A 27,900-nucleotide genomic window follows, 5' to 3' on the forward strand; every position below is an offset into this window, starting at 1 on the left:
ACACACAAACCCACACAACAAGAAAGAGAGAGAGAATAGTCATAGTAAGATTTTTTAGAATGAATCACCTTGGCTACTTAGCTTTACCCACCTACCTTTTCCAGGACTGGTCTGATGACTCCATGATATGAATAATAATAATAAAAAATGTACCCAGGAAATACTTTACCTCTTCTGGGAACTTAGATATTATATTAATACATGCCTCCTTCATAGACACCACTAGAAAGTTCTCATACAAATACTCATGGCTATTTAAAAATTTATAAGGATGATACATATTTATTACAAAAATGTGGAAATTTTTAATAGAATAAAAATGTGAAAGAAACTTTGCAATTCCACCACTCAGAATAACATTAATTAATATTTTGGGGTATTTTTTCTCCATATTTTATTTTTCTATTAATTAATTAATTTATTTTAATTAGGTATATATGACAGCAGAATGCATTTTGATTCATTGTACACAATTGCAGCACAACGTTTCATCTCTCCAGCTGTACACGATGTAGCATTTCACCCAGCTTTCTCATATTTTTTACTGACCCATTATAATTATACATAATGGTGGAAATCATTATATATTTATGCATGAACACAATATAACAGTAGAATTTGGCCAATATCATTTCCCAATATTTCCCCTTTCTCTCCCCTCTTCCCTTCCTGTGGTCCTTTTTCTGTACTTTATTGATCTCCCTTGGATTTCCAGGAGATGCCCCTCCCCCTCACTTTTCTCTTATTTTCTACTTCCTACATCTGAGAGAAAACATATGACCATTGAATTCCTAAATTTGGCTTATTTTGCTTAACATGATATTTTCACATTCCATTAATTTTTCTGCAAAGGACATAATCTCATTCTTTATAGATGAATAAAACTCAATTATCTACATATTCAAGAATACAAACAATAATAAATGCTGGTGAGGATGTGGAGAAAAGGAGCACTTTCATACTGTTGGTGGGATTGTAAATTAGTACAGCCACTATGGAAATTAGCATGGAGTTTCCTGAAAAGTCTAGGCATGGAAGCACCATATGACACCCCTATACCATTCCTTGTTATTTATTCTAAAGAATTAAAGTCACCATAGTATAGTGTTATGTACATACACGTGTTTATACCAGCACAATTCACAATAGCCAAACTATGGTGTATTTGTTTTTCAGACTTATAAATACATACAGATTCAATTAAATAGTTTACATCATAACATATGCCTAGTTTTATCATATGTTTTCATTTAATATTTAATATAATGTTAATATTATAATCACATACAGATTCAAGAAAATAGTTTGCCTCATAATATATGACTATTTTTTCTTACATTTTCATTTAATATTTCCCAATGCCATCAAAGTGACTTTAGGACATTTTAAAATGTCTATAAAGTGTTTCTTAATATTACTACAGCTTAAGTTGTTAAATTGTTTTCTGTTGCATGGTTAGATTGATCATTGATTATTTCAAGATTAAATACTAACTTTAAATCTTGTTTCCTTTAAAGAACATTTTGTGAATAATGATGAATTATGGGTACAGAATTCTAAATCAGTATATTCACATTTTTAAGGCAGTTTTGGGAACTTACTGATATAATTATATTACTTTCTGTTACTTTAAAATATATTTCCTATTTTGTAGCAAGTATCCTTAGAATTCATTCAATTTTTCTCATGATACCATTTTTTTGTACCTGCATAATAAGCTCTTTTTGGAAACTAGTTCAATTTTTAAGAATGTTTAAGAAAAATAATATCATTTTTTTGGAAGCCAGATCTCACATACTTTGTCAGATCAAGTACTGTCCACATTCAATAGCCAATCCAAGACGCCATTTGGGAAATTAACATTTTTTCCTTATTTGATTTATGAAACATTTGGCCATAGTTTTATTTATTTATTTATTTGGGTACTAGGGATTGAATTCAGGGACACTCAACCTCTGAGCCACATCCCAAGCCCTATTTTGTATTTTATTTAGAGACAGGGTTTCACTGAGTTGCTTAGCACCTGGCTGTTGCTGAGGCTGGCTTTGAACTGTGATCCTCCTGTCTCAGCCGCTGGGATTATATGCATAGGCCACTGTGCGGGGCTACATTTATGTTCTGATTGTTATTAAAAATAGCAGTTCCAAAATCATGTCTTTAAATAAAACAGAGAGTTCCTGCTTTTTCTTATTTTTTTTTTGTGTGTGCTATTCATAAACACCATATTTTTCAGGTTACTATTGTGATTCAAACAAAAAGTCTGGGGTGCACCATAGCATCTTATCTATCATTCGTATGAGTAGTCAAATTCCTTGTGGATCACTCACTTTGCATTATATATGAACCAAAAGCAATGAACTAAATTTGAATGGAATTAAAATAATTCATAAAATAGCACATTAGTAATTGGTCACGTCAAGTAGATCATGACATCCAAATATGTCCAGCTTGTCCAGAGTAATTTGAGCACTGAGTTCTGATTGACCATTTGGAAATTTTGCCAAAGTTTTAAGGGAAAAATACCATCATAAAAGGAGATTAGAATATCCATGTTCCCTGTAAAATTCTAAAATCGTCACTCTCCATAAATCATCTGAGAATAATTGATCAAGTTCATCAATTACTTTCTCACCACCAAAGCCATTGCTGAGAGAATAGTTAAGAGCAGAGGAGAAAAAGGTCCAGAAGAAGTGAGACCACAGTCCATCTTCTGAGTTAACTGCCTTTTAAGCAAAGACATCATGCAACAGTCAACACATTATGTTTAAGGGAGTGATGAGGATAAACTGGAAGAGAATTAAAATATGATAAATTGCTTCAGACAGGAAAACATATTCATCAATTTGTCAGAAGATTCTTAAAAGTTATTTTGGATGGCTGATCTTCAAAGGTAAAGAAAAGTTCTGAACATCTGATTTCCATTAAGACAGAATATAGCAGTGCTTCTTTTAGATAGAAAGGAATGGAAGCAGGCACAAATTAGATGATGCCCATTGCAGTAGGAGGAAATGCCCTGAATAAGAATTTGGAAGGTTTTAGAGTTCAGGATACTAGAGTTCATTTTCAGCTAAAATCCTGGAAAGGAGGAGAAGATTCTACTCAAAAACTTACTAAGTCAAAAGTTAGCTTTCCTCAGCTTTATTCCATGTGCCATATTGTTTCTACCAAAAACAGGAATAAAATATTTGCAACTAAAAAAGAAAATTGGCTAATAGAACGGCTATGATCTTTGAAAATCTTTAAATCTTTTGGAGGTAGATGTTGTATAAACTTAGCCAGCTCATTTTCATCTACATAGGTTCTTATCTATGTGTCTCATTGGCCCTGGTGGGCTAGAAGCTCAATGTTCTATTGGCCCTGATGGGCTTGGAGCTCAGGAGTGACCTGCTGTATTGGTGAAAGATGAATACAAGGTGGAGCTGTGGAAGCCATCTGTGAGTGATCTTATTCACAGCAGCTAGATTTCCATGATTTCCCTCATTCTCTCTTTCTGATCTCACTGAAGATAACCTGTGTGAATCTGGACAGCCAACCAGTCTTCAGGTAAGTTGGTAACACTACCCACACACTCAAAAAATATTGTGGGGTAATTAACGTCAGGCCTCTGGAATCTGGCATTGAACATAGCCAATCTCTTTCAACAAAGAGGATATAAACAATAAATAATTACAAAAACATAAACTGAATAAATGCATGAGTAAATTTTTTAAAACCTGTACAGATAATGACTACAAAAGGTAAAATAATGTCAATGTGATAGAGTTGCAGGGAGGGCTGCTTTACAAGGTTATCAGAGAAGCTTATCTGAGACTAGGGAGTTGAGATAAGAAGGCACTTCTGTGAGTGACTTTGATTACTTTAGACCCTGTGGGGAGTGGAAGGGATCTCATAAAAAGGGATCTAAATTACCACTCACCAGACAGTTGGGAAATCAACACTAATTTGCTTATTTTAGAGAAACAAACATCACTTTAAAAATGTTTCAGAATATAATCCATACCTATTCCACAAATCACGTTTTATTAAAATCAGCATGATTGAATGAGTATGATGACCCAAGCCAAGAAATGACAAAAAAAGAGAAGAGTTCTCTATTCCACATGCTAGGCTTTTTTAATCACATGAGAGCCAGTTTGCTGCATATTACTTTAACTGAGATCACAAACTAAGATGCCAACAATAGTCAAGAGAGTATCAGAAAAAGTGAAGCTGTCTTGTGTGGGCTATAACGAAATGTTGATCACGGTGTCGGATCTTAGGGAGCACCAACTACAGTCAGGCCTTCACATCCTTAGATTCTCCATCCACAAATTCAACCCACTGCAAATAATTTTTTTTTTTAACAATGTGTCTATACTGACCTCATGCAGACTTTTTTCTTACTATTGACTAAACACTATACAGCAACTATTTACACAGCATTTACACTATATTAGATATTATAAGTAGAGAAGATTTAAAGTATCTGGGAGAATGTGCATAGTTTATATGCAAATTACCTTATTTTATATAAGGGACCACAGATTCTGGTATCCACAGGAGTCCTAGAATGAATCTTCCACAGATACCGAAAGACTACTATACTTAGATTCCTGCAAATTATTGTAGATGTAGTGCTCCAGGGTTTTCTGATTTTTAAAGAGAAGCTAGACACTCGATTATTATGGTTCATATTAAAATGCTTTAATGTTAACAATTAGTACAAATTAATATAAACATAGTCTATTGGCAAGCTGCTGTCCAAGAGTCATCAGTATACACACTGATATTTCTGATATTAAAAGTTCTTTGAATAAATAGCACTTTTCCGCACATTCAGAAACTATTTGTCAAGGCTTTCCTCATCCTTTTCTTTGAAAAATGCAATTTCATTCCTAGCTCCCTAAAACATTTGTTTTTTTCCTGTACAAAAAAACCATAGAGTTGAGGGTGGCTCTCAAAATATGCTACCACAAGGTGGAGCTCAAACTTTTTAAAAATAGTCTTATATGAAGTTAACACTAATTAATGCAAATACAGAAACTATTATCTGATGGCATCTTAAGTCATTTTCTGCTGATATTGCCTATTTTGTTAAGAATCGTCGCACTGACTATAAAAACAAGTAGCGAACAAATAATAAATACCCCTAAAGCCCAGTATCAGTCTAATTTTTAATTTTCTTTTATTTTGTACACTTAATTTAATTTACTTTTTATAGATTTATACTGCAGGCAGACATGAAAGAGCCAGAAGATAATAAATTTGGAACTATTGGAAATTATGTAGGTTTGGAATACACATTTCCAATTTAAAACAGAAAATAAATAAGCCCCAAACAAATTATGATTTTCTAAGACAAAAAATATGTTTTCATTAGGCAAAGAGAAACCAGTGATTTCTCTGTATTGGTCTGATGTACCTAGAGAGCCCTCTCCAGCTTAGACAATGTCCTCTGTAGGTTTTTTCTTCTTCTGCCCTTGGAATTTTGGTGGACTTTACTTTTCAAATACATTGCTTTTCATGCCATGTCTTATACTGAGATGTGGTTTGCTTGTTTGCTTCTTGTTTTATTTTCTGGTTGCTTCTGCTGTCTGGAAAGTGCTTTGTTAGGTGCACCCAGACTATAGGTTGTTTCGAAAATTTTGTCTTCAAATAATAACTTTTGTTTCCAGATTCAGGTGAAATCCAAAGCCTTTTAAATAAATTTTTCCAAATCTTTTCTGCCATGGTTAATAATCTATTCTTCTGTGATCATAATAACACTAAATTAGGCTTCCTCTACCACAGGCACTGTTATGAACACCTGGCACAGATTCCCTCATTAAGAGCCCACACCAGTCCTGAACTTGCATGAGGAGCATCCTTGTTTTACTGGTGAGGCCCTTGAGGGGGAGAGGCTGACAGGGACAAGTCTCTGTAGCTGCCCTGGAGCTGAGGACCAGCTGGGTCCAGTCTGTGTTCTTATCTGCTAGGCTACCATGCCTCCCTAAAATTTTGCATACATGTTTCATGGCCTTGTCTGAGTATTTATAACTTATTATTATCACAGTATTTATGTATCTATTTGCCCTGCTAGAATTTGAGCTCCTGAAGGTCAGAGGCTAAGTCTTGTCACTGTATGAGCTGGGGCCAGTGCTGAAGCTTTCCACACAGCACAGAAGCAGGTGCCACAAAGCAATGGTGAAATAAATAGAATCCAGAGGCCAAGGTCAAGGTGGAATATCTACTGTGTACTGTCTTTTATCCTTTGTGACCTCCTCTGTAAAGCATGACCTTCCTTGTAAAGCCTGGAGAAAGACAATACTCCCCCCTGGCACCAAATATTTTGTGTGTGGTGAGTTGAAATCCGTGAGATATTTGGTTTCGGATCTGGCCCCTGGAACTCGGTGTGCTAAGAATTAGTACAGGTGACATTTGATAAGGATGAATCTTGTTGAATTAGTATTCATGAGACTTATATACAAGTATATCGTAGTTCTTTTTTTAATTTATTTTTTATTTATTTATTTTTGGTTTCTTTTTTTAATTTTAATTTTAATTTTTTTATTGGTTGTTCACAACATTACAAAGCTCTTGACATATCATATTTCATACATTAGATTGAAGTGGGTTATGAACCCCCAATTTTACCCCAAATGCAGATTGCAGAATCACGTCGGTTACACATCCACAATTTTACATAATGCCCTATTAGTAACTGTTGTATTCTGCTACCTTTCCTATCCCCTACTATCCCCCCTCCCCTCCCCTCCCATCTTCTCTCTCTACCCCATCTACTGTAATTCATTTCTCTCCTTGTTTATTTTCCCATTCCCCTCACAACCTCTTATATGTAATTTTGTATAGCAATGAGGGTCTCCCTTCATTTCCATGCAATTTCCCGTTTCTCTCCCTTTCCCTCCCATCTCATGTCTCTGTTTAATGTTAATCTTTTCTTCCTGCTCTTCCTCCCTGCTCTGTTCATAGTTGCTCTCATTATATCAAAGAAGACATTTGGTATTTGTTTTTTAGGGGTTGGCTAGCTTCACTAAGCATAATCTGCTCTAGTGCCATCCATTTCCCTGCAAATTCTATGATTTTGTCATTTTTTATTGCTGCATAGTACTCCATTGTGTATAGATGCCACATTTTTTTTATCCATTCATCTATTGAAGGGCATCTGGGTTGGTTCCACAGTCTAGCTATTGTGAATTGTGCTGCTATGAACATCGATGTGGCAGTATCCCTGTAGCATGCTCTTTTAAGGTCTTCAGGGAATAGTCTGAGAAGAGCAATAGCAGGGTCAAATGGTGGTTCCATTCCCATCTTTCCCAGGAATCTCCAAACTGCTTTCCAAATTGGCCGCACCAATTTGCAGTCCCACCAGCAATGTACAAGTGTACCCTTTTCTCCACATCCTCGCCAGCACTACTTGTTGTTTGACTTCATAGTGGCTGCCAATCTTACTGGAGTGAGATGGTATCTTAGGGTGGTTTTGATTTGCATTTCTCTGACTGCTAGAGATGGAGAGCATTTTTTCATGTACTTGTTGATTGATTGTATATCCTCCTCTGAGAAGTGTCTGTTCAGGTCCTTGGCCCATTTGTTGATTGGGTTATTTGTTATCTTATTGTCTAATTTTTTGAGTTCTTTGTATACTCTGGATATTAGGGCTCTATCTGAAGTGTGAGGAGTAAAAATTTGTTCCCAGGATGTAGGCTCCCTATTTACCTCTCTTATTGTTTCTCTTGCTGAGAAAAAACTTTTTAGTTTAAGTAAGTCCCATTTGTTGATTCTTGTTATTAACTCTTGTGCTATGGGTGTCCTATTAAGGAATTTGGAGCCTGACCCCACAATATGTAGATCGGAGCCAACTTTTTCTTCTATCAGACGCAGAGTCTCTGATTTGATATCAAGCTCCTTGATCCATTTTGAGTTAACTTTTGTGCATGGCGAGAGAAAGGGATTCAGTTTCATTTTGTTGCATATGGATTTCCAGTTTTCCCAACACCATTTGTTGAAGATGCTATCCTTCCTCCATTGCATGCTTTTAGCCCCTTTATCAAATATAAGATAGTTGTAACTTTGTGGATTAGTCTCTGTGTCCTCTATTCTATACCATTGGTCCACCCGCCTGTTTTGGTACCAGTACCATGCTGTTTTTGTCACTATTGCTCTGTAATATAGTTTGAAATCTGGTATCGCTATACCGCCTGATTCACACTTCCTGCTTAGAATTGCTTTTGCTATTCTGGGTCTTTTATTTTTCCATATGAATTTCATAATTGCTTTATCTATTTCTACAAGAAATATCGTAGTTCTTAAGACAGTTTTCTAAACTTTCAAAAAATGCCTAGTGAAATTATTAGTATTTTACTGTCAATTATGTTTTGAGTAAAGAATCTTTAAGGAATTCAATAGTTGAATGGATCAAGGAAATGTGGCATACATACACAATGGAATTTTACTAGCCAGAATGAAGAATGAAATTATGTCATTTGCTTGTAAATGAATGGAACTGGAAAATATAATGCTAAGTGAAATAAGCCAGACTCAGATAGTCAAGTGTCAGGAATTTCTTTCATATGTGGAAGCCAGAAAAAAAATAAAAGAATTTTTTAAAAAGTGGGACTGTCATGAAAATAGAAGATAAAACAGTAGAGTAGAGAAAGTGGAATGGAGGGGTACAGGGGAGGGATAGGAACTGTGGAATGAAAATGACCAAATTATGCTATGAACATGTCTGAAGATATCCCAATGAATTGCACTTTCATGTGTAACTATTATACATCTATTAAAAATAAATTAGAAGGAAGACCAACAGAGTAGAGAAAAAGGATCAGGATGAGAGTGGTGGAGAGTGAAGGGGGTAGTAATTGGGAATAGGGATTGAAATGGAGCATATTATGTTATATACATTTATGAATATAACCCTAAAAATATGTAAACCTGTAATGCACTAATAAAAACACCAATTTTTAAGAATCTTGAGGATTATTTAGCACTCATAAGACAAACCTTGACTTATACATATATGATATATCCTTCTAATGCTGGAGCGTGCGCACACACACACACAAACACATACACAAAAACACAACTTTAGCCCATTTGTTGATTGGGTTATTTGTTATCTTATTATCTAATTTTTTGAGTTCTTTGTATACTCTGGATATTAGGGCTCTATCTGAAGTGTGTGGGGTAAAGACACTTCTCAGAGGAGGACATACAATCAATCAACAAGTACATGAAAAAATGCTCAACATTGCTAGCAGTCAGAGAAATGCAAATCAAAACCACCCTAAGATACCATCTCACTCCAGTAAGATTGGCAGCCATTAAGAAGTCCAACAACAACAAGTGCTGGCGAGGATGCGGGGAAATGGGTACACTTGTTCATTGTTGGTGGGACTGCAAAATGGTGCAGCCAATTTGGAAAGCAGTATGGAGATTTCTTGGAAAGCTGGGAATGGAACCACCATTTGACCCAGCTATTCCCCTTCTCGGTCTATTCACTAAAGACCTAACAAGAGCATGCTACAGGGACACTGCTATATCGATGTTCATAGCAGCACAATTCACGATAGCAAGATTGTGGAACCAACCTAGAAGCCCTTCAATAGATGAATGGATTAAAAAAATGTGGCATTTATACACAATGGAGTATTACTCTGCAATAAGAAATGACAAAATCATAGAATTTGGAGGGAAATGGATGGCATTAGAGCAGATTATGCTAAGTGAAGCTAGCCAATCCTTAAAAAACAAATGTCAAATGTCTTCTTTGATATAAGGGGAGTAACCAAGGACAGGGTAGAGACGAAGAGCTGGAGAAGAAGATTAACATTAAACAGGGATGATAGGCGGGAGGGAAAGTGAGAGTTAAGGGAAATTGCATGGAATTGGAAGGTGAGCCTCAGGGTTATACACAACTACATATAAGAGGAAAGGAGGAGTAGGAGAAAAATTATATAAGTGGAAGAAACGATTTATAGTAGAGGAGATGGAGAGAGAGAAGGGGAGGGGAGGGGAGGGGAGGGGGGACAGTGGAGAATGGGATAGACAGCAGAATACATCAGTCACTAGAAAGGCAATTTGTAAATCAATGGAAATGTAACTGATGTGACACAGCAATCTGTATACCGGGTAAAAATGGGAGTTCATAACCCACTTGAATCAATCTGTGAAATATGGTATATTAAGAACTATGTAATGTTTTGAACAACCAACAATAAAATAATTTAAAAAATCCACAACTTTATATATAGTAAATATAAGCAGGAAAATTTATAATGAGAAAATAAGACTAGTAACCTTGCTCTGCTTTTCTTATATCTAACAAATATCTGTGTTATGGTTTGGATGTGAGGTGTCCCCAGAAGCTCACATGTAAGACAGTGCAAGAAGGTTCAGAGGAGAAATGATTGGGTTGTGAAAGGATTAACCCAATCAGTGAATTAATCCATGGATAAAAATTAACTGAGTAGTAACTGAAGTAAGAAGGTGTGGCTGGAGGAGGTGGGAATTGGGTCATGGCTTTGGGATACATATTTCCACACAGCTCTCTCTCTCTCTCTCTCTCTTTCTGATCATGACGTGAGCTGCTTCCCTCCGCCCCCCATATTCTTCCACCATGATGTCTGCCTCACCTTGAGACCTGAAAAATAGAGCCAGCCTTCTATGGACTAAGATCTTGAAACCATGAGCCCTTAAATAAACTTTTCCTTCTCTACAATTTTTTTGGTTAGGTCTTTTAGTTGAAGCAGTGAAAAAGCTGACTAAAACAACCTGTGAACCTCCTATTAACTTTTGCTAAGATAATTTTTGGTTTTCAATCCTCATAGACAAATTGAATAGCTTTCCCTTTTTGCTTTATTTCTCAAGGGGTTTTCTTGAGATTCTGAAAAACGAGAATTTCCCAAGAAATAATGAGGAAAGGATTTCCACATTGAAATGTCAGTATAGGAGGTCTGGGGTACTATTCCCACTTTTACTGCTGGAAAGTTCTCATACTTTTCTCATAATATGAGTTTCCTCATAAATCCAGGATGTTGACCTTTTGTGTTTCCAGAATTTCTCATAATTTCTCATTTAAGTTCTCCATTTTATGTTTCAGTGTGGCTGAATCCCTTAAAATATATATTCTGTTATTGCTAGATTTTGGTGTGACCGGGAAAGATCATATCCTTTCTACTGAATTGAAATATGCTTAGCATTTCCATTTTCAAACTTCATTGCTATACTACAGATAGAAGTAGAGGCTCTTACAAATGCAGAGTTGGAGACAAAGGAGGTTCTTTAGAAGAGAAATGGTATTAAGTGGTTTCTTTAGCTTGTGTCTGGGAGGTAATTTGATCACCAGTGGTTTGGTTTTTATTTTTATTTTTTATACATGAAAATGAAACATTCTTATAGCAATAATTGCTTTAACATATGAATCAGCACTTTCTGATTAAATGTTGGGTTCCATTATTCTATGATATTGAAATGACAGGCCATATAACTGTTGGCAACTTTCTTTGCTTCAGATCTCCTAAGCTCACAGTTGCTAAGCTCACACCTTCCTCATGACCTACACTCTTCCAGTTAACAGGTGTTTGTCAGAATCTTCATCTCTTAATTTCTTTATGACATTCACTGCTTTGTTATTAGAATTTGAATATTCAACGCTTTTTAAAATTTTATTTATTTTAATTAGGTATATATGACAGCAGAATGCATTTTTGATTCATCATACACTATTGAAGCACAACTTTTCATTTCTCTGGTTGTACACGACGTAGTGTCACACCATATGTGCAGTCATACATGTACCTAGGGTAATGATGTTCATCTCATTCCACCATCTTTCCTATACCCATGCTCCCTCCCCTCTCTACCTTCTCCTTTGCCCATTCACAGTTTTTCCATTTTTCTCCACCCCCATTATGGATCAGCATCCACTTTTCAGAGAGAATTTTCAGCTTTTAGGTTTTGGGGATTGGCTTACTTTGCTTAGCATGATATTTACCAACTCTATCCATTTACCTGAAATGCCATAATTTTATCCTCTTTTAATGCTAAGTAATATTTCATTGTGTTTAATGTATAATCAACATTTTAAAGGAACAAAATCAGTGAGAGAGAAGAATCCCTCCCACTCTGCCCTTCCTTTATCACCCTCAAGAGAAGTTTCTATCATCCTTGGTTTATCGTAGGGGAAGAAGGAATGAATTAACTCTCTCATGAGAAAATGCCGCAGTCTGGCTGGGCACAAAATAACCGAGCCGCCACGAGGCACTTGTAGGTTCAAACAGGAACTACTTTATTGCTGAACTCTCACGCGCACTCCCCAGGAACTCTCTCGGCCCTCAACCTGGAATTCCGTGGGAGAACTCAAAAGTAGTGGGCGCCTGAGGCAGCAGGAGCCACCCTATTGCCGGACAGCAGGGGTCTATATACAACTGAATACACAGCCTGTTTCAATCCAGCATCATCCAGTCACAGCAATTATACACAGCTTAATTTAATTATCATCATCTTTTTTTCTTTTCTTTTTTTATTGGTTGTTCAAAACATTACAAAGCTCTTGACATATCATATTTCATACATAAGCTTCGAGTGAGTTATGAACTCCCATTTTTACCCCAAACACAGATTGCAAAATCATATCAGTTACACATCCACATTTTTACATAATGCCATACTAGTAACTGTTGTATTCTGCTACCTTTCCTATCCTATACTATCCCCCCTCCCCTTCCCTCCCATCTTCTCTATCTACCCCATCTAATGGAGATCCTCATTGTTTTACAAAATTACATATAAGAGGCTGTGAGGGGAATGGGAAAATAAACAAGGAGAGAAATAATTATCATCATCTTAACAGCATCACCTCTCAACCACTCCTTCTGGCAATGCCAGGTGCCATCCCAACTCTACTGTGGCTCTCAACAAGAAAAGGCATGGGATAGCAGACATCCTTGGCCTGAGGATGTTCATAGTTCATTACACACAGTTGACAAATGAGCATTGCAAGCTATAGATTTGTTTGCTACCTGAAACCCAGCATTTTAATTTTCCAAGACAATACTTATACAATGAGGATTAAACAATGAAAGCCTCTTATTAATTTTGTGAACTTTAATTTCCTTGCAATGAACTCTTATTTTTATCAAAATAGGAGAAGTTTGATATTTTTACATGCAATTGGAAACTCTGATTTTGTCTACAAGTCAACATTTAGTGATCGACAAAATGGAGAAAGATTTCAGTGGATTTAGGTTCAGTACTGAGAGAAATAAAACTAAATATCAACAAAGTTACTTCAGTGGTACAGAAACAAACTTCATAAATCTGCTGGTAGGGAAACAGCTCACAATCTATTTGTTTTACAGAAGAAGGAAGGGGACAATGTTTCACGTTCTCTGACTCCTTTTGTGAAGGATCTTAGAAGCTCCAATGAAAGGGATACAAAAATATTCTCATTTCTTTCCAAAGTCTGCATTGCCCTTTAAGTATGTTGAGAAAATTTAAATCAACTGAAAATTTTCTTTCAAATTATTATTTTCTCCACCTTTGTTGACTTTATGTTATTGCTGTGTAAACAGTCACACCAAAATGTAGTTTTGAAATTATAATGATTTATTAGTTCAGAAGACCCTGAGGATTGTCTGAGTAGTTCTGCTGGTCTAGATTCCCTCCAGCAGCTGTATTCATCTGGAAGCTGCACAGGAATGTCCAGGATCGAATCCATCTCTCTCTGGCAGTTGGAACTGCTTGACAGCTGGGGTGCAGGAAATTCTTGATTCTACTCCACATGGTTTCTCCTCCTGTAACCAAGACTGGACTTCTTCACAGGATAGAGATCTCAGAGTTCTAAGAAAATGAAAGAAAAAGCTTCATGACATGTTTAAGCCCAAGCTTTGGATTTTTCTTTAAATTTGTTATTGGCGCATTATAATTATACATAATAGTGGGATTTGTTTTGACATTCATTTACACACATAACACAGTTCATTTAGTTTCATTCTCCAGAACTTTCCCTTTCATGCCCATTTCCCTCCCACTGGTCCCCTTCCTCTAACTTACTGGACTTCCTCCTATTTTCATGAAATCCCATTCTTGAATTGGTCCCCTCCCACCCTTTAATTTCTAGCTTCCATATGCAAGAAAAAAAAATGGCATTTGATTTTCTGAATCTGGCTTATTTTGCTTCACAAGGTGCTCTCAAGTTCCATCAATTTTTTTTGCAAATAGCATAATTTTGTTCTTCTTTATGGAAGAATAAAACTCTATCATGTATACATAACCATACTATCTTTATCTATTCATCTACTAATGGATACCTACCAAGCTACCAAGCCAGGAACGTGTCAAAAGAAGTTGAAATATTAAACCAAAGTATGGACAAGGGGTGAATAGGCACCACTTCTGAATGTGAGAAATGGTAAAGTTATTCTGCAGAGGGACATGGGAGAACTTTGCGGTCATCTTCATAAACAATCTACCACAATTATGTAATATCTACAGCAAAATATTAAATGCACATACCTTGACTAAATATTTTTATAATATTTTTCTGAGACTATGACTGGCTGGGTAATTTGCAATGAACAGAAATTTATTTGGCTCATGGTTGTGGAGGCTGGGAATTCCAAGATCCAGGGATTGCATCTGGTGAGGGCCTTCTTGCTTCATTATAACATGGCGGAAAGCATCAAACAGACAGCAAGGGGTGAGAGGGGGCTAAACTCATTTGTTATAAAGATCTCACCTTTGAGATAACAAGCTCACGTTCATGACCATGATATTAATTTATTAATGAGAACAAAAGACCTCTTAAATGCCCTACCTCTCAACACTTGCACATAAACTTTTTTGGGGGACACATTTAAACCCTAGCAGTGGCAATGTTGAATTTCAAGGTTCATTCAAGGACATGTGTGAATAAGAGTCATAAAAATAGATGCTGAGGAGAAAGAGCATCTTAGAGTTTGAAACAACAATAGTAAGGGGTAGCAGGACTGGTTACACTTGGATTCATGTGTAGTGGTTGGGTATCAATTTTGTAGAACAGGAGATCAAAAGGCAATATGGAGCACAAAAGATGATGACATGATTGATTAATGACAAGCATCCTTCCTCTCTTGAGCCACAGGGCACATCAGCTTAAAAATGGAATCTAGAATTCAAAGGGGTGTGATCAGAAAGTTGAGAAGTAAAATTTATTTTAAATCCTGACTAATCATTACACTAGTATGAACTTAGGGATATGTCTGATATATTGGTAAATAAAAAAAAAAATGTACTATCATACACTTCTTTAAAAAGGGGGGGCTAAATTATCTCACAAAGTCAATGTCATTACTCAATTCAAATTCAAAAGCTTTGATAATAAAGTCATCATGATGATGTTCAATGGACTGGAAAGCATTCACTACCCAGAAATGTATGAGGAAATAAATCAAGTCTGACCGACTCCAGAGGAGTTTTCCATGTTTCCAGAAAGGCCTCAGTGTTGGATGCATTTTCCCCACCCACAAAGAGTGTGAGACTGTTCTGAAAAATGTTTAAGACACTGTTTCTCAACCAATCAGCTACATATTGCCTTTACAAGATTCACTAGCAGGAATGATCATGAAAAATGATCCTTAAATATATGAATTTGTGGTCTCTGCCTGTTTATCTCTTCTGTACTCCTTTTTCAATATTTTTAAACATTATTTACAGAATGTTACCTTCTCAGGAAATCCTTTAAAAATATTTATTGAACATTTGCTATGTGTCAGAGCCTGAGCATGCAAAGAAAAATAAAGCCTAAATAAGTGTGTGGTTAATTAGAAGAGAAAGCCTTTAAAAATATCTTTACATTTTAAAAATCCAATACATGAAAATTTCAGTCAAGATGGCACTGGATTTTCAGGTTTGCAATGCCCCATCAGCTTCAAAAATATAACAATAGGTAAAACTTAAAAATATAAAATGTAAAACCCATGGCTATACTAAGAAGCTTAATATAGCTGAAGTCATAGGCCCACTAGGTTCCTGTCTTTGGCAGTTAATTATCTGTAGATTTGGTACATGGAGACATAAATGTACTGACAGTTCCTTCTCTTAGCTCCAATGAAAAATACATAATACATAATTCTATCTGTGTCTGGCATGTTACAGAAAGAGTTGTATATGTTGATAGATCCTTTAGTTCCATGATGGAAAATGCATACTTCAATTTTCACTTTATTAAACTTAATTTCTTAAGCTTAAACCCTTTTTGTACTTTTTTTTTTTTTGTTTGTTTGTTTTTTTTTTTTTTTTGTTTTGTTTTGTTTTGTTTTGTTTTATACTGGGGCTCGCTTCTGGGATTTACATTTATTTATTTATTTATTTATTTATTTTTTTTTTTTTACATTTTTTTTATTGGTTGTTCACAACATTACAAAGCTCTTGACATATTATATTTCATACATTAGATTGACATGGGTTATGAACTCCCAATTTTACCCCAAATGCAGATTGCAGAATCACGTCAGTTACACATCCACAATTTTACATAATGCCATATTAGTGACTGTTGTATTCTGCTACCTTTCCTATCCCCTACTATCCCCCCTCCCCTCCCCTCCCATCTTCTCTCTCTACCCCATCTACTGTAATTCATTTCTCTCTTTGTTTATTTTCCCATTCCCCTCACAACCTCTTATATGTAATTTTGTTTAGCAATGAGTGTCTCCCTTCATTTCCATGCAATTTCCCTTTTCTCTCCCTTTCCCTCCCATCTCAAGTCTCTGTTTAATGTTACTCTTTTCTTCCTACTCTTCCTCCCTGCTCTGTTCATACTTGCTCTCATTATATCAAAGAAGACATTTGGTATCTGTTTTTTAGGGTTTGGCTAGCTTCACTAAGCATAATCTGCTCTAATGCCATCCATTTCCCTGAAAATTCTATGATTTTGTCATTTTTTATTGCTGCATAGTACTCCATTGTGTATAGATGCCACATTTTTTTTATCCATTCGTCTATTGAAGGGCATCTGGGTTGGTTCCACAGTCTAGCTATTGTGAATTGTGCTGCTATGAACATCGATGTGGCAGTGTCCCTGTAGCATGCTCTTTTAAGGTCTTCAGGGAATAGTCCGAGAAGGGCAATAGCAGGGTCAAATGGTGGTTCCATTCCCAGCTTTCCCAGGAATCTCCAAACTGCTTTCCAAATTGGCCGCACCAATTTGCAGTCCCACCAGCAATGTACAAGTGTACCCTTTTCTCCACATCCTCGCCAGCACTTGTTGTTGTTTGAATTCATAGTGGCTGCCAATCTTACTGGAGTGAGATGGTATCTTAGGGTGGTTTTGATTTGCATTTCTCTGACTGCTAGAGATGGAGAGCATTTTTTCATGTACTTGTTGATTGATTGTATATCCTCCTCTGAGAAGTGTCTGTTCAGGTCCTTGGCCCATTTGTTGATTGGGTTATTTGTTATCTTATTGTCTAGTTTTTTGAGTTCTTTGTATACTCTGGATATTAGGGCTCTATCTGAAGTGTGAGGCGTAAAAATTAGTTCCCAGGATGTAGGCTCCCTATTTACCTCTCTTATTGTTTCTTTTGCTGAAAAAAAACTTTTAAGTTTAATTAAGTCCCATTTGTTGATTCTAGTTGTTAACTCTTGTGCTATGGGTGTCCTATTAAGGAATTTGGAGCCCGACCCCACAATCTGTAGATCGGAGCCAACTTTATCTTCTATCAGACGCAGAGTTTCTGATTTGATATCAAGCTCCTTGATCCATTTTGAGTTAACTTTTGTGCATGGCGAGAGAAAGGGATTCAGTTTCATTTTGTTGCATATGGATTTCCAGTTTTCCCAACACCATTTGTTGAAGATGCTATCCTTCCTCCATTGCATGCTTATAGCCCCTTTATCAAATATAAGATAGTTGTAACTTTGTGGGTTAGTCTCTGTGTCCTCTATTTTATACCATTGGTCCACCCGCCTGTTTTGGTACCAGTACCATGCTGTTTTTGTCACTATTGCTCTGTAATATAGTTTGAAATCTGGTATCGCTATACCGCCTGATTCACTCTTTCTGCTTAGAATTGCTTTTGCTATTCTGGGTCTTTTATTTTTCCATATGAATTTCATGATTGCTTTATCTATTTCTACAAGAAATGCCGTTGGGATTTTGATTGGCATTGCATTAAATCTATAAAGAACTTTTGGTAATATCGCCATTTTGATGATGTTTGTTCTGCCTATCCATGAACAGGGTATATTTTTCCATCTTCTAAGATCTTCTTCTACTTCTCTCTTTAGGGTTCTGTAGTTTTCATTGTATAAATCTTTCACCTCTTTTGTTAGGTTGATTCCCAAGTATCTTATTTTTTTTGAGGATATTGTGAATGGAGTGTTTTTCCTCATTTCCATTTCAGAAGTTTTGTTGCTGATATACAGAAATGCCTTTGATTTATGCGTGTTGATTTTATATCCTGCCACTTTGCTGAATTCATTTATTAGTTCTAGTAGTTTCTTTGTAGACCCTTTTGGGTCTTCTAGGTATAGAATCATGTCATCTGCAAATAGTGATAATTTAAGTTCTTCTTTTCCAATTTTTATGCCTTTAATTTCTTTCGTCTGTCTAATTGCTCTGGCCAGTGTTTCGAGAACTATATTGAATAGAAGTGGAGATAGAGGGCATCCCTGTCTTGTTCCGGATTTTAGAGGGAATGCCTTCAACTTTTGTCCATTCAGAATGATGCTAGCCTGAGGCTTAGCATAGATAGCTTTTACAATGTCAAGGTAAGTTCCTGTTATCCCTAGTTTTTCTAATGTTTTGAACATAAAGGCATGCTGTACTTTGTCGAATGCTTTCTCTGCATCTATCGAGATGATCATATGGTTCTTATCTTTAAGTCTATTGATGTGGTGAATAACATTTATTGATTTCCGTATGTTGAACCATCCTTGCATCCCAGGGATGAATCCTACTTGATCATGGTGCACTATTTTTTTGATGTGTTTTTGTATTCGATTCGCCAGAATTTTATTGAGGATTTTTGCATCTAGGTTCATTAGAGATATTGGTCTGTAGTTTTCTTTCTTTGAGGTGTCTTTGTCTGGTTTCGGGATCAGGGTGATGTTGGCCTCATAGAATGAATTTGGAAGAGCTCCCTCTTTTTCTATTTCCTGAAATAACTTGAAAAGTATTGGTATTAATTCTTCTTTAAAGGTTTTGTAAAACTCCGCTGTATACCCATCCGGTCCTGGGCTTTTCTTGGTTGGTAGTCTTTTGATGGCTTCTTCAATTTCATCTATTGATATTGGTCTGTTCAGATTGTCTATATCCTCCTGACTCAGTCTGGGCAAATCATATGACTTAAGAAATTTATCGATGTCTTCACTATCCTCTATTTTATTGGAATATAGATTTTCAAAATAATTTCTAATTGTCTTCTGTATTTCTGTAGCATCTGTTGTGATATTGCCTTTTTCATCCCGTATGTTAGTAATTTGAGTTCTCTCTCTTCTTCTCTTCGTTAGCATGGCTAAAGGTCTGTCGATCTTATTTATTTTTTCGAAGAACCAACGTTTAGTTTTGTTAATTTTTTCAATAGTTTCTTTTGTTTCAATTTCATTAATTTCCGCTCTGATTTTAATTATTTCTTGCCTTCTGCTACATTTGCTGTTGTTTTGCTCTTCCTTTTCTAGGGCTTTGAGTTGGAGTGTGAGCTCATTTATTTGTTGGTTTCTTCTTTTTTTGAGGAATGACCACCAGGCGATGAACTTTCCTCTTAAAACTGCTTTCATTGTGTCCCATAGATTCCGATATGTTGTGTCTGTATTTTCGTTTATCTCTAAGAATTTTTTGATTTCCTCCTTTATGTCTTCTGTAACCCATTGATCATTCAGTAACATATTGTTCATTTTCCATGTGATGTAGGATTTTTCCTTCCTTCTTTTATCATTGATTTCCAGTTTCATTCCATTATGATCAGATAAAATGCATGGTATTATCCCCACCCCTTTATATTTACTGAGGTTTGCCCTATGGCATAATATATGGTCTATTTTTGAGAAGGATCCATGTGCTGCTGAGAAGAAAGTATATCCATTTGATGATGGTTGATATATTCTATATAAGTCAGTTAAGTCTAGGTTATTGATTGTGGTATTGAGTTCTATAGTTTCTTTATTTAACTTTTGTTTGGAGGATCTGTCCAATGGTGAGAGAGGTGTGTTGAAGTCTCCCATAATTATTGTGTTGTGGTCTATTTGATTCTTGAATTTGAGGAGAATTTGTTTTGTGAATGTCGCAGCACCATTGTTTGGTGCGTAAATATTGATAATTGTTATGTCTTGTTGGTGAATGGTTCCTTTTAACAGTATATAATGACCTTCTTTATCCCTTTTGATTAACTTAGTCTTGAAGTCGATTTTATTCGATATGAGGATGGCCACTCCTGCTTGCTTACGAGGACCATGTGCGTGGTATATTTTTTCCCATCCTTTCACCTTCAGCCTGTGTATGTCTTTTCCCATCAGATGTGTCTCCTGGAGGCAGCATATTGTTGGATTTGTTTTTTTTAATCCATGATACCAGCCTATGTCGCTTTATTGGAGAGTTTAAGCCATTAACATTCAGAGTTACTATTGATATGTGGTTTGAACTTCCATCCATGTTTGATTGTTTATCCTTTTTTAAAAAAAAAAAAAATTTAGTTTGTCTCTCCATGATTGTCTTTCCCCTTGCCCTCTGTCATTACTGCGGCACTTCCCATGGATGGTTTTGGTTATTGTTTTTCATTTCTTCCTCGTGTAGTGTTTTGCTCAAAATGCTTTGCAATGCTGGTTTTCTGGCTGCAAATTCTTTTAACTTTTGTTTATCATGAACGATTTTTATTTCTTTGTCATACCTGAAGCTTAATTTTGCTGGATACAGAATTCTTGGTTGGCATCCATTGTCTTTCAGTGTTTGAAATACATTGTTCCATGACCTTCTTGCTTTCAGTGTCTGTGATGAAAAATCCGTGGTTAACCGTATTGGTTTACCCCTAAATGTAATCTGTCTCCTTTCTCTTGTAGCTTTTAATATTTTCTCTTTGTTCTGTATATTGGATATCTTCATAACAATGTGTCTTGGTGTTGGTCTACTGTGATTTTGTGTGCTCGGTGTCCTGTATGCATCTTCAATTTGTATATCTGTTTCCTTTTTTATTTCTGGAAAGTTTTCTGTAATTATTTCCTTCAGCAAGTTTCTCATTCCCTTGGTTTGAATCTCTGCACCTTCTTCTATCCCGATGACTCGTAAGTTCGGTTTCTTAATGTTATCCCATAATTCTTGGATGTTTTTCTCGTGATTTTTTACCAGCCTTTCTGAGTTGGCTAGACTCTTTTCAAGATGGTGTATTTTGTCTTCATTATCTGATGTTCTGGTTTCTACTTGCTCCACTCTGTTAGTGATACTCTCAATTGAGTTTTTAATTTGGTTTATCGTTTCCTTCATTTCTAGAATTATTGTTTGATTATTTTTTATAGTCTCTATCTCCTGATAAAGATGCTTAACTTCTTCTTTTATCTGTTTGTGAAATGCATTCTCAATGTGTTCTTTCGCTGCTTGAATTTGCTGTCTTGTATCCTCTTTAAGGTTCCATTCCATCTGTCTTAGGTGTTCCTTGAGTTCTTTATATGACCATTTTTCTGATGACTCTAGGTCCTCCTGAATATTTAGGCTGTCCTGCGTTGTTTGTACTCCTTTTCTTCCTTGTTTTTTGAAGCTGCTCATGTTGTTTCTTGTTCTGTTTGACTGCTGAGTTACTGTTTACTCCTATAAATTAGTTTGATGCTTGGGAGGAAAGGTATTTGAAGGGAAGGGAAGAAGTCTCTAAAGAGAATGAGAGTAGGCAGGTAGAATTCAAGAAAAAAGGGGGGATAAGAAAAATGAGAAGACTAAAGAAGAAAAAGAATAGGAACTAAAAAAGAAAAAGATTAAAAAATAATAATAATAATAATTAAAAAATTTAAGTTAAAATTAGTAGAAAAAAAAAATTTAAAAAAATATTTTGTAAAAAAAAAATTAATAAAACAACAAGAAAGAAAAAAATGAAAATGAAAGAAAAACCTAAATCAAAAAAAAAAAAAAGGAGAAAAGAAAAAGAAAAAGAAAACCTAATAAATGCAGTCTTAGAGTTTGATTAACTTCTCTTCCAGTAGATGGCGCTGTGCCCACCAGGTCAAGTTTCTCCTGTCAATACGCGGGAACCAATCACTGTGCAGAAGCTCTTCCCAGACTGGGCGAGTCTCCAATCCTGAGTGTCTAGGGCCTCCTCTTGTGTCTAGTCACTTCCCACTTTTTCTCTAGCCAGGCCCCTCTCACCACAATACTGGCTACACGCCAAGTCTGCTGCTCCCGGGAGCCCTGTTTTCATGAACGACTGGGCACACTCTTCCAGTTTGCCATTCCCTCAGACCCTAAGCTTGTAGAGTTTGGGGCTGAGAATCCTCAGCGGCTTTTACTTGCCCTCTGGTATCCACTTCCCGTAGGTGGTGCAAGAGGCCTCAGCAGTCAGCCCTGGTGGGAGCGGTATTTCCGCTTGCGAGACCCGCACCACCTCTGATTCCCTCGGGCTGGCTGAAGCACTCACAAGAGAGCTGGGAGGTGCCCTTACGGGAGAGCTGGGAGGGGCTCTTAGAGTTTTCCCGATGTGTGGAGAGGCAAGGCTATGGGATCACACACCTGTTTCAACGCAGTTATCTCCTCCGCAGCAGTCTGATGACACGGTTTCCCTTTGCCGGGAGACTAATTCAACGGGTGGGTCCTTCTCTCCCAAGCCCCGTTTCAAACCTGTGGCCACTACTTATGAAGGCTCGGTAGGCATTTACCTTCGTAGGATGAGAAGGGCTGACCAGTTGTTTCAGCGGGATGAATTAATGCCGAGTCATAGCTGTTTGTCTGCGGGAAGCAGGTGACCGGGAGTTTGAATTCAGCGGGCCAGAGCTCAGTGCGTGTTCTCGGATCACTTGGATTTTAAATTGTCGCTCATCTTATCAGCTGTTTCATATACTTCGGCAGCTCATTTGCGCGGTGAAGAGTCTGCTCTGTGGTGCTCTGTGGGAGGCGGCGGCAGCGGCGGCGGCAGTGGCGGCGGCCTTCGGGACCCCCGGGGAGGGGGTGCGGGTTGGGGGAGGGGAGGCGGCGCCTCAGGGCCGCGCGGTCCGGGTACCGGACACGCAGGAGAGCGGGCGGGGTGGGGGAAAGAAGTTGAGATCTAAATTTAGAGACTGAGCTTGGGAGGAGAGACGGCTGGGGAGAAAGAAGCAAGGTGGAAAGGCGGAGAGGAGAAGGGGAGGGAGAAGGAGAAGGGGCTGATGGAGCCGGGCGGCTCGGGCTGCAGCCTTACTGCTCGCGCTGAAGTCGTGCTGTACTCCCTTCACCTTGGCTGGATTAGTGGCGGATTCACTCCACCTAGGCCCCTATCTTGACACGGTGCTGGGTTTTTGTCGACAGATCTCCTTTAATGATCTTTACCTCATCTTTTCAGACGCCGCGGCGCGGGGCTCAGAGCGGCTTACTCACTTCCCGCCGCCATCTTCCCCTATCTCCTAAATTTCACTTCTGTGTCACTAGTAGATCCTGTGGACAGGGCTGGCATGATGCAGGCTGCGGGTGAGGAAACGCCCTCCACACACTCACGCCTCAGAAAGCCACGGGGAGCTCCAGTTCAACTGCCTGCAGCCACGCTGTCGCCCAGGATTTATATGTTATGTGAGCCCTTTCTGCTCTGGTAACCGTGGTCTTAGGGAGACGCGCTGGCTCTTGCCCCTACAGCCCGGGGACAAGTAGGCAGCTGCAAAGGACAATCAGAAGCCGGCGGGCTCGGCTCCGCTGCGGCGGGCGCAAAACGCACAAACCCAGTGGGAGACCGGCCCCCACCTCCAGCCCGGCGAGTAACCCTGTGGAATATTCTTATACTTCAAATGATGTGGTACTAAAAAATATGAATGTCAACGTAGATAAATTTCAGTTAAGGGAAAATGCAAATTTATGAATGATACAAATAGTAATAAATAAATCATTTGTATAAGTTTAAAATGCAATATTACAATTTTATTGATTTATATGTGCCTGCAAAGCAATAGAAATGTAGATGGGAAGGAGTCACAACAACCCAAAGATGATGGCTGCTTATTGGGAAAAATGACAAGGAATACACAGAGGAGTGAAATGTCAACTTATTTGACATTTTATTTCTTTTAAAAATTAACCAGAAGATCTGAATAAATTTTCCAGAAGGTTAACATTTGTTCATTCTGAATAGGGATCCATTTTACTTTCTCTGTCTCTATGCTTTTCTTATATTTGAAATATTTAATTGTTGTTTTTTTCTTATTTTTAAATGAGTAGTGCAAATTTTTGTGGAATTATAAAAATACTGGCTTTCATTCATATGCATTGGAAAATATTGTTATGTCTTCATATTTCGGGCTAGTAACAAATTTTACATTGAAATTTCTTTTAAAACTATCATAAAATATTAAAATAATGAATTGACTATTTTACTGGACTTTTCAAATAAAAATTTCACTGTGATAAGATACATATAACATAAAAATTATTATCATAACCGTTTTTAAGTGTACAATTCAGTGGCACTAAGTACATTCACATGATTATACTACTATCACCACAATATGTAGAACATGACTCATTATTCTCTCTCCCTGAACCCCCTAGCATATTTTCTTTTTTTTTGAATTAGGCCAATTTTGTCCCCAGGTTTCTTTTTTTTAAATTTTTTTTTTATTGGTTGTTCACAACATTACAAAGCTCTTGACATATCATATTTCATACATTAGATTGAAGTGGGTTATGAACCCCCAATTTTACCCCAAATGCAGATTGCAGAATCACGTCGGTTACACATCCACAATTTTACATAATGCCCTATTAGTAACTGTTGTATTCTGCTACCTTTCCTATCCCCTACTATCCCCCCTCCCCTCCCCTCCCATCTTCTCTCTCTACCCCATCTACTGTAATTCATTTCTCTCCTTGTTTATTTTCCCATTCCCCTCACAACCTCTTATATGTAATTTTGTATAGCAATGAGGGTCTCCCTTCATTTCCATGCAATTTCCCATTTCTCTCCCTTTCCCTCCCATCTCATGTCTCTGTTTAATGTTAATCTTTTCTTCCTGCTCTTCCTCCCTTCTCTGTTCATAGTTGCCCTCATTATATCAAAGAAGACATTTGGTATTTGTTTTTTAGGGATTGGCTAGCTTCACTAAGCATAATCTGCTCTAGTGCCATCCATTTCCCTGCAAATTCTATGATTTTGTCATTTTTTATTGCTGCATAGTACTCCATTGTGTATAGATGCCACATTTTTTTTTATCCATTCATCTATTGAAGGGCATCTGGGTTGGTTCCACAGTCTAGCTATTGTGAATTGTGCTGCTATGAACATCGATGTGGCAGTATCCCTGTAGCATGCTCTTTTAAGGTCTTCAGGGAATAGTCTGAGAAGGGCAATAGCAGGGTCAAATGGTGGTTCCATTCCCAGCTTTCCCAGGAATCTCCAAACTGCTTTCCAAATTGGCCGCACCAATTTTCAGTCCCACCAGCAATGTACAAGTGTACCCTTTTCTCCACATCCTCGCCAGCACTTGTTGTTTGACTTCATAGTGGCTGCCAATCTTTTTTTTTTTTTTAATTATTTTATTGTTGGTTGTTCAAAACATTACATAGTTCTTAATATACCATATTTCACAGATTGATTCACGTGGGTTATGAACTCCCATTTTTACCCGGTATACAGATTGCTGTGTCACATCAGTTACATTTCCATTGATTTACAAATTGCCTTTCTAGTGACTGATGTATTCTGCTGTCTATCCCATTCTCCACTGTCCCCCCTCCCCTCCCCTCCCCTCCCCTTCTCTCTCTCCATCCCCTCTACTATAAATCATTTCTTCCACTTATATAATTTTTCTCCTACTCCTCCTTTCCTCTTATATGTAATTGTGTATAACCCTGAGGCTCACCTTCCAATTCCATGCAATTTCCCTTAACTCTCACTTTCCCTCCCGCCTATCATCCCTGTTTAATGTTAATCTTCTTCTCCAGCTCTTCGTCTCTACCCTGTCCTTGGTTACTCCCCTTATATCAAAGAAGACATTTGACATTTGTTTTTTAAGGATTGGCTAGCTTCACTTAGCATAATCTGCTCTAATGCCATCCATTTCCCTCCAAATTCTATGATTTTGTCATTTCTTATTGCAGAGTAATACTCCATTGTGTATAAATGCCACATTTTTTTAAATCCATTCATCTATTGAAGGGCTTCTAGGTTGGTTCCACAATCTTGCTATCATGAATTGTGCTGCTATGAACATCGATATAGCAGTGTCCCTGTAGCATGCTCTTGTTAGGTCTTTAGTGAATAGACCGAGAAGGGGAATAGCTGGGTCAAATGGTGGTTCCATTCCCAGCTTTCCAAGAAATCTCCATACTGCTTTCCAAATTGGCTGCACCATTTTGCAGTCCCACCAACAATGAACAAGTGTACCCATTTCCCCACATCCTCGCCAGCACTTGTTGTTGTTGGACTTCTTAATGGCTGCCAATCTTACTGGAGTGAGATGGTATCTTAGGGTGGTTTTGATTTGCATTTCTCTGACTGCTAGTGATGTTGAGCATTTTTTCATGTACTTGTTGATTGATTGTATGTCCTCCTCTGAGAAGTGTCTGTTCAGGTCCTTGGCCCATTTGTTGATTGGGTTATTTGTTATCTTATTATCTAATTTTTTGAGTTCTTTGTATACTCTGGATATTAGGGCTCTATCTGAAGTGTGTGGGGTAAAGATTTGTTCCCAGGATGTAGGCTCCCTGTTTATCTCTCTTATTGTTTCTTTTGTTGAGAGAAAACTTTTTAGTTTGAGTATCTTACTGGAGTGAGATGATATCTTAGGGTGGTTTTGATTTGCATTTCTCTGACTGCTAGAGATGGTGAGCATTTTTTCATGTACTTGTTGATTGATTGTATATCCTCCTCTGAGAAGTGTCTGTTCAGGTCCTTGGCCCATTTGTTGATTGGGTTATTTGTTCTCCCCTAGCATATTTTCAATCCATGTGAATTTGACTCTTCTAGGTACTTCACAGAAGTATTTGCTACAGTATTTGCTTTTTATGTGATTGGATTATTTCACTGAGAACAGTATTTTCAAATTTCAAGTATGTTATAGGATGTGTCAGAATGTCCTTCCTTATCAAGGCTGAATGACATTAATGATATACATATACAGTAATTCCCCTATCTGTGGTTTTATTTTTTGAGATTCAAGTTACCATAGACAATTATGGTCTGAAAATAGCAAGTGGAAACTGCCAAATTTGACCTTGAAATTTCCCCTCTATATATTCTCTAAGAGTTTTGTAGTTCTAGCTCTGACACTTATGTCTTTCATTCATTTTGAATTAATTTTTGTGTATGGTGTGAGGTAGGGATACAATATCATTGTTTTGCATGTGAATTTATTAAAAAATTTCTACCTTGGATGATCTTGACACCCTTGTTGAAAATATTCAACTATACATGTGAAGGTTTATTTTGGGGTTTTCTATTTCTAGTCCTCTGGTCTGTATGTCTTTATATCAGTATTATACATTATTGATTATTGAAGCTTTTAATAAGTTTTAAAATCAGGAAGTGTGAGGCTTCAACTTTTTTGTTTTAATTGTTTTTAAATTGTTTTAATTGTTCAGGTCCTTTTGAGATCTCACATGCATTTTAGGATAGATTTTTTATTTCTGCAAGAACAGTCATTGGGGTTTTTAAATGGATTACATTAAATCATGTAGATTTACAAGGCTTACACACCCATATAGGAAAAGATATCAATCTTTTGCCATTATTTATGATGTCACTTCTACAGTTCCTGTATATACATATATGTGTGTATGGATCACTTCCT

General features: G+C 37.1%; 1 protein-coding gene across 1 annotated transcript in view; it reads left to right on the forward strand.

The window, feature by feature from the left end:
- TMC1 (transmembrane channel like 1) overlaps window positions 1-23,919 on the forward strand; it is a gene marked incomplete at both ends in the record, with an annotated part of 192,686 nt that extends 168,767 nt beyond the window's left edge. Inside the window, 2 exons of the mRNA XM_081280207.1 lie at window positions 5,201-5,264; window positions 23,728-23,919. Coding sequence (XP_081136333.1) covers window positions 5,201-5,264; window positions 23,728-23,919 — 256 coding nt within the window. The remainder of the gene's footprint in view (window positions 1-5,200; window positions 5,265-23,727) is intronic.
- Window positions 23,920-27,900: the final 3,981 nt, after the last annotated feature.

Source organism: Spermophilus citellus (genome assembly GCF_964194105.1).
Source record: "Spermophilus citellus genome assembly, chromosome: 2".
NCBI lineage: Eukaryota > Metazoa > Chordata > Mammalia > Rodentia > Sciuridae > Spermophilus > Spermophilus citellus.